Consider the following 8586-nt stretch of genomic DNA (forward strand, 5'->3'; position numbering starts at 1 on the left):
AGCGGAGATCCAGGTGGAAAAAGGGTCCCAGCGTTCTCGCGCACCTCGCTCTTCTAGCGGGTCAAACTTCACGAGTTGTTTTCCGCAAATTCGGTCATAAAAACAAAACAAGCCGGCCTCCTGTCTGCGGCACTGTTTGCGGTCAGCTACAATCTGGGAGAGGAGCAGCGGAGCGTCTGTGGAGGGGGCGGGACGTCTGGAGCAGAGGTATTGCATTGAACTCATTGCACTAATTTTGTGCAGTTTTTTTGCAGTTTTTATTGATGCAACTTTTCTACTTCTGTTATTTGCTATTGTTTCTTAAAAAAATGCATAAAGATATTACAGCTTTTATTGATTTATTTCAAATTTGAAACATTGTCTAGCCTGTAAGGTGTAAAAAAAAAAAAAAAAAAATTAACCAATTAATCGAATCGTGGTGTATTCTTGAGTATCGAAAATAATCGAATCGTTGGGTCAGGAATCGATACTGAATCAAATCGCCATGATGGATGTGATTTACACCTCTACCATTTAACACGCTGGGAGTTTAGGTAAGGAAACTGGAACCTGATCAGTTTATTACAAATTCCTGAAAAGTGTGGAATGGACACAGCTTCACTGCTGCTCGCAGCAGAGTGCCTCGAGGAAATTAGAAAATACCTCCAGGCTCTATCTCAGAACTTAACCAAGGTAAAAGTTTGAATTCTACTCAAAAAAAAATAAAAATAAAAAGAGAAAAACCTTCTGTTTTAGTTTTTAAAGTGCAGTTGTGTTTAAGTTTAGCTTAATTACTATTATTAAAATGACTATGCAGGACAAAAGGAAGCTAAGGACACCAAGGATATCTGCAAAAATTGGTTCCTATTTGTCCAGTAAAAACAAAAACTTCCAGAGAGGCTTTTGGGTGCTGGATGACCTTTCCCTCAGTTGAGTGAATTGCTAAAACATTTTTTTCAATCCACAGCAGATTCCAACCAAGAATAGGAACAAAACTAACACAGTCAGAAAACAAGCCATTCCAAGGCAGCGTTAGGACTGGGCAATTTTCTTTAACGTCACCAACATTAGCTCTAACATGACACCTTAACTCCTATTATCACTCCTTAGAGGTGTGTTTGCAGGCTTGTTCGACAAGTAGAGATCAAAGTGGTCATCTGCCATTATTTTCACCCTCAAAGCTCAAAGTAAAGGGTTTGGTCCCCATTTAAACACAAATAAATCCTAAACTGAGTGGCTTTAAACTCTCCAACCATTGTTACTTATCTGAAAAGTTTCTCAAATAGCAATAAGACCACAGTCTTCAGAAAGAAGGCAATACCTTAAAAATAAAGACAGAAAGAAGGTTGAGTGATGCAAATTTATTTTGAAAAGGGGGGGATTGTGAGTGAAAATAGGTTCTCCAGAGGCTGTCCACTCAGGAGCCCCACTATAGTCATAGGGAGGGATGCATGTGAAGCTCTGAAAGCAAATATCTGATCAATGACTCACAGCAGACACCCAAGCTTAGATATACAAACAGGCCACAGAAAACTGTTCTCCCAAGATCAATTAGAAAACTAAAACTAAAGCAGGTCTAGGCCCTCTGGTAGCTCCTGGAGGCAGCAGCTCCAGTCAATTCTGCATGCATTATGCATTTATCGGCAGAGGTTACATGTTTGCAGCTACTGAAATGCAGATGGGCCGTTAACCATGACCACGTGGTGGAGCTCAAGCCTCCTTACCATTCATTTTTTATTAGAAATGCTGAAAACCCACCAACAAACATCAGCCACGCAAGCAGCTGATCGAACCAATTTATTACAAACCACATCTGCAGAGGTTATACTTGCTTTTAACACATTTATTCTTAAACACTCTCAACCTGAACAAACATCTCTGCTTACTGGGTTACATTGTAAGCCAATGCTGGGTGGTCTAAAAAAACTATCTTGTTGTGTAGAAGATATGCCCATGCCTCCTCTGCAGACACTGTGGTTTGGACTTTTGTTTATAAGAAAGCGCGTTCAAAAATGCCGTATGATCCCTTTCAGACTAACATAAGGGTTTTCACACCACATCAGCCAACACAGCCCGCCACACCCAGCATCAGTCTAGGAGCTGGCCTGCAATCCTCCCCTAGATGACAGCTCCACTGGAGTCGAATCAAATTGTGAATTAATCCTTTTATTATCATATATTTCAGAAGTCTTATCTAATTGTTTTTTATGTTATTCTTTTGGGTTTTACATAATGACAAAACCTCGTCCTTCATGAATTCAAAGGAACCTGAAATGAGCACAAAATGTGAAAATATTCTAATAAAAATAGAGGGAAAACTGATCAAAAACAGACTCGTGTTTGAATTAATAAGGCAAGTAGCCTGTAATTACTACAAGTTAAATGCACTAAGTTAACTTTACTTTGCTTTATTCTACCTTTAAAAATCATTTAATAGTGTAAATCGTTTATCTGCATGCAGATTCTGATAAACACTTAAAGGTTTTGGTGATCAGGTGCCATTTCTATTCATTACTTAAAAACCTATAAACGCTAAAGGCAGTTTAGGAGTTGCCATATATTCAGCCGAATGCTTGAAACAATGCCAGGAAGTAAAGTAATCAGCAAGCAGCAGCTGCCCCCAAATGTAAAATAAGCCCCAACCCATCAGTGTCTCACTCCACTGGAATAAACATTTTTAAACTTAGTAATCAAATAGGTTCCCGGTTTGCTATAAATTATAAATATGTTTAATTTTAATAATGTTTGAGAAAAACCACCTTTTTGGGTCATTCAGTTAGCATTTAATACAGCATAAACAATTGTTTAAATAGAAAACACTTTATTTTTATTTTTTTTTACTTAGCATATTGTAAAAATATATATATATATATATATATATATATATATATTGCCCTTTGTGTGATGGAAAGGAAAAAAAGCTAAATTGATTTTAAAGAGATTGGCAGCATATCAATTTATTGTAAACTGGTTGATAAGACCATTAACTTATACCCCATTTACACTACTCTTGAAAAACCGATCCATGTGGAGTCGAGACCGGTCCGAGCTCGGATCTGACGACCGTTTACACATCATGCTATCTCGGTTCCTCGACTCCTCGCCTCCTAGTGACGATCTGCGGTATTACTGCCAGTATTGAAGGAGGAAATCAAGCAGTTGGTGGCGGTAATGCACCAAAAGTTGTTGACCAACCGCCATAAAACACAAGAAGAAAAAGACGAAGAAGGAGGGAATCAAGCAAATCAAAATGGCGGCGCTCGTCACATTCAGAAAGTTATGCTTGATTATTATTGCTGTACTTCGGTGTTATTATTTAAAATGTTGCGTGGAGAAGATTTTGATTGTTGCTTATAGTTGTTGTTCTTCTTCTGTTTTGTGTTGATTGGCAAGCAACTTCCAGAGGGGCATAACCGCCATCTACTGGAATGGAGTGTGAATCGGGATGTGCAGCCAGACGGAGATGACGCGTTCTGCTCATGCGCTCTTGTTATCAGAGAACCGAGGCAGGGAAAAACCAAGCCGAGCCCACCTCTGGAACTGGTCTGCAGTTAGGGCGGTCCGGTTGTGTCTAGCTCGGTTCAGTTCAGTTTGCTTTCCATTTACACACGATAAGTTATCTCAGTTACTGAGCTCGGACCCGTCTCGGCACGGTTTTTCAAGGCTGGTGTAAATGGGGTATTTATCTATAACTTGCATCAATAATAAAAGCAAATATTTGCAATAACTCTTCAATTCTCTAAATGCAGATATTTCTGTTTCACTACAGTAAATACAAGATAGCAGAGATGGATTCTAGCCAGTGGTGAAGATCAGAGAATTTGAAGCATCGCAGTGACAATAGAATGGATTTATCTTCCACAACAATACTACTGCAAATGCTCAAACTCTATCAACGCCTACTGGCTACCTGACCAAACTAATTAAAATATTCAGTGCAGATCAGGGAACTATAAAAGTAACAGTAGAGGACAGACAGAGCTCAACATGAAGTGTCTCTAAACTCAGGGTGAGCTGTGTTTTTCTCTTTGCTTTTTTACATTCACTATTCTTGTCAAGCATCGTCCTGTAAGCAACGGCTCATTTCAGTTGCACTGAGATGCAGCAAAGTAGTTTCTCACAGATGATTTTTTTTTTTGTACATCCTGCTGCTTGATTGTCCATAAACCTAAACAGCATTCCCTTAATTTTTACTTGCATCCCCAATTTCCATCCCTTCCCTTGGAATGATATCGAACCATTGCGAGGAATCATGAGGTGAGGCTACTCTGGGGATAACTGAACATGCATTTGGTAACTTCTGCAGATAAAGAGCTGCACATTAACCGTTTCCCCCACAAACAGAGCTGCAGTCTGTATCAAATAAAAAAAAACCTTTAGATTTGAAGCCTGCACAGCCTAGTGCTGGGGTATTATGCCTCACCAGTGAAGAAAATAACAGGAAAGGTGTTAAGCAAAGAAAGGCATTTTTAGAAACGTTGATGCCTGCTGGTTGGGTTACGGTCGGTCACTCACTTGCGTGTTTGTCTGCCAGAGCGATGAGTGTGCTGGAGATGTCCCTGCGCCGGTAAAAACACACCACTTTGGCCTCCACGTTCCCATTGGCTGTCTGCAAACCAGAGACAATTGGCGTTACCAAGGCAACAAGTGGTGCCGCACAAAGAACACCAACACATGAGCGCGTGAACACACACACACTCGCTCACAGAGTAAAATTTTAAAAAGAAAACGAGGACCAAGACTTGTTTTTTTAATTCGGTTATTCCCCTGGTGAAGCAGAAAGATTAAAGAATGGTTTTATGTTATGAGGAGTTGAGGCTGAATTAGGTTGTATTGAAAACTCAAAAAGAAGGGAACAGATTAAGAATTAAAGATTATTTTAAACCTCAACTGAAATAGGAAGCTGTGATAATTCTGCAGAAATGAGTACAGCACACTCCTTTATTAGACATTAAATAATTTATATCCAACGGAAAAACAACCTCAGTGAGAACAGATGGGGAAGCCTACCAAATGGGCCCTGTGCAGCTGTAAAAATGTTAAAACTAAATTATTATTTGTCAGCAACGTCAAGAGAAGCTTCACGTTAGATGGTAAAGATGCACTGAAAAACCTGCAGCTGAACAAAAATGTATAATTTCACAAATTATTTACTAAATTCGCAAATTTAATAAGCTCTAAACATCATCTGGTGGGTCAGTAATCCCCTAATCTAATGAATGTACAATACCAAAGCTAAACCAGATCACTTTAACAACAACAATCTTCAGTGTGGATGCCGTTCCTGAGCAGAGGATAACTCTAATTAGCCATTTTCAGAGGCTTTAATAAGGCTGGAAGAAAGGAAGAGAGAGGGTGACTTCCAGAAGATAACAGGAAGGTGTAAAGTTGTTTTCTTTTATTTATATCAAATATTTAACCTCCGTTTATCATTGAACATGCTGGGTCTTGAAATGTTATAAGCAATTAGGAAGGCATACATTAATACTATTGTAGCATTCCTAGTCATGCTAACCATTGACAGAGGACACATAAAACCTGTTAAAAAGGTCAACTCCATATGAATTAATAGCTAGGTAACCTTTAATTCAGAAGACCATGTCTGAATATCTAAAATATTCATATCACAAACTAATTATAAAAATATAATATTTATATTAAAAACTATTCATTACATGCAGTTTTATTTGTCAGAAGTTCTCCCTTTTTAATAGTATTTTTCCATGTGCACCTCAGTCATGCTTAAACCTGAATCTAAATCCCTAACTGGAGGAGACCGACAGTGAAACGCAGAGGAGAAAGATGAAGCTGTGATCTGTGTCAATCCAACAAAAGTGCTCCCAGATTTTCCATCAGAGGCTCTGCTGACTGGGGACTTAAACCAGGCCTGTGTCAAAAACGTTCAACTCAGATTCATCCGCCTCTTTTTACACCCACCTTTAATATTATATAACTGTTTTAGGTCATTGGTAGGATTTTTCTTTTTTTTAAATTATACTTTTAAGTCTTCAAGGAGTAACGGGTTCAACAAAAAAATGTTAATGGACAATTTTCTTCAAAATGCTTATATAATCTTATGATATATATAATCTTTTATGGAAGGTAGCAAGAGCGGTAATAAAGTTCTAGCTTGGAAAGTTCCTACTTTACAAGAACTAAAATGGTAGAATCCCTGGGAAGTCTCACCAGCCCTTATACAGTACATACAGTTTTTGACAAAGCAGTAAGGCCACCTACTTCAACTACAAACAAACTAAAGAACCGATCAATGAGAAAAAGGTTGGTTCCAGAATAACTGCAAGAGCAATCTGCAGGAACATCAAACCAAGTACTGTTTACAGTACTGGATGAGAGAACAAACATCTCTTTTCTGTATTGGCCTGTTTAACTTTAACAAAGACAAAGAACCTCCCAACCCAACCATGGTCCAAATAAACTCAAGTATTGAACCCTGTTGTTGATTTCTTATTACAAATCATGTCAATATTTTCATTGTTATTTTGCATTTAAACTGAGTTTCTCCAATTGGCCAAGTATTTTTTAACCAAAGTTGAAGTGATTCGTATTGGTTTTTACAGTTTACGCCTCTGCACTAAGACGTCACCGTCCAAAGTTTAGAAAAATATAAGAATTAGAAACTGGAAACTGCACTGACATAATGATAAGGGATGATTTGTGGGATACGAAAAATGCGAATGGAATTGCAAAATTTTGACAGAACAGGATTCCTGACACCTTTCCAACACCTGATTGGCTGAAAGCATAAGGATAGATATGATTATCACTTAAAACACTCACACAGGGAACAAGCAGAAAAAGCAAGCTTACATTAGCCAGTTAAAGCTTCAAACTCCTGAACATTTCACTAAAGCAGTGGAGGCATGGCTAAAGTTTATTGTTGTCATGTGCCAAGTCAATTTTTTCATTGGGAAAAAATACGGTTTTATCAAATGTCAAAATACGAGAGAAAAACGTTTTGTTTTTTTTAGGAATTGGTGGCTAATTAGTAAAACATTAGTTGATAAGAACAATCAACTTTAGCTGAATTAATAACAATAATATGATTCCCAGTTGTGGGATTAGAGACGCATTCAACCTCTGACAAGCACTCACCTTGTTCAGCTCCTCTATCCTCCTGATCAGCAGTGGGTTGCTGGACGAGTTCTCAAAATAAACATAATCTGCAGCATGAGAGAAAGGAAAAGGAGACAAAAAGAAAAAATATATATATTTTTTAAAAACATTATGTCAACCATCAATTTAGAGACACTCAGCAAAGCAGGGTGTCTCTATTTGGACAGTTTCATTAATGAGTCTCCATCCGATTCGTCTAGAAAATGTCAGTTCAACTTAATTGGGCTAATTTCAAACAAAGAAGGCCTAATTGTAGTCAGGAAGGCTGAGTGAATGAGATGTTGATGCACATTTAAACACAAAACAAATCTGTCGCTGCAAACCTTCAATTCAGCCTGCAAACCTTGAATTTCCTCACCCTCATGCTCTCTTTGTCTTTTGCTCCATTCATTCTCCTTCTGTTTGGTGTTGTTTGCATGCAGCGTAGGTCTATGCTTGTGTGGGTGTAATGAGAGCCTGTATAAGCTTAAACGTGTGTGTGTGTGGCTCCTGGCACGGCTCCAGGCCCATTGGAGGCTTAGCTCTCACCAGGATGTCCCCACAGGCCCCGGTCTTGGTAGGGTGCCTGGTCTTAGCCCTGCATGCGTCTTGGCTGAGTGTTTTCAGATTATACCCAGAACTTGGTAAGTTGCCTGGTGCTGAAGCTCTGTCCAATGCAATATCTCAACCCCCCTTACGCTTTACTCTTGACCGCAGACAGCGTGGATCGTAAGATTTTTAACCAGTTAGTTTCTCACTATGAAAAGGTCCAGAACAAACCGGTTTAGGCATAGACCCAACACGTATTCACGATGTGAGCAACAGCTAAAACCTCTGGATTAAGGTGAAATATATTTTAGTATCATAACATAATATGATCGTAAAACATATTTAATAACAATTTTAAAAAAAGGACTGCACAATTCTAAATAAAAATAAACAAACAAAAGAGTTAAAAACAATCCAAATAAAAAAGCTAATAGCAAATTTTGGAAAATTAGCAGTCTTAAATATTTTTTTGTGATGTTCAACCTTGAACTTAAAGATAGTGAAAGGAGGAGGGAATAAGCCACATCTTCTGTTGTCTATAATTATTCCTACAGCTTGCAGATTTAGGTTCAAGTACTAATGCTTTCACTTAAAAATCATGTTTCTAATGACTGGAGGCAACACTAAGATACTGGAGCAGCCCAGTATAAATCTTCAGAACCAGAAGCTTCAGAAAGATGAAGGCGAGGACGCCATCCAATTGGAAACCATTTTACTCAAAAGATAAAAGGGTAAAACATTAGAGATGTACTCCAATTTTTCCGATCCAACCGATACTGATACCTGGGCTGAATGTGTATTTGATACCAATCTGATTCAACTGCTGAATGAATGAACCATATGTCTCACCATGTTAGGGAATTAACTAGGGGTGTAAATCACACCGATGGTGATTCGATTCACTATCAATTTCCTGACCCACCGATTTGATTATCAATACTTAAG

At 38.4% G+C, this 8586-nt stretch overlaps 1 protein-coding gene across 2 annotated transcripts in view; it reads right to left on the minus strand.

Moving 5' to 3' along the window:
- The window catches only part of mta1 (metastasis associated 1), a 57369-nt gene that overhangs the window by 32188 nt on the left and 16595 nt on the right, over positions 1–8586 (minus strand). For both annotated transcript variants that reach the window (XM_015396866.1, XM_015396865.1), the window contains exons 2-3: positions 7093–7160; positions 4495–4588 (exon numbers count right to left, since the gene is read on the minus strand). In XM_015396866.1, the coding sequence (XP_015252352.1) occupies positions 4495–4588; positions 7093–7160 (162 nt within the window). The remainder of the gene's footprint in view (positions 1–4494; positions 4589–7092; positions 7161–8586) is intronic.

The sequence above is a fragment of the Cyprinodon variegatus genome, unplaced genomic scaffold (assembly GCF_000732505.1).
Source record: "Cyprinodon variegatus isolate N-32 unplaced genomic scaffold, C_variegatus-1.0 Scaffold825, whole genome shotgun sequence".
NCBI classification, from domain to species: domain Eukaryota; kingdom Metazoa; phylum Chordata; class Actinopteri; order Cyprinodontiformes; family Cyprinodontidae; genus Cyprinodon; species Cyprinodon variegatus.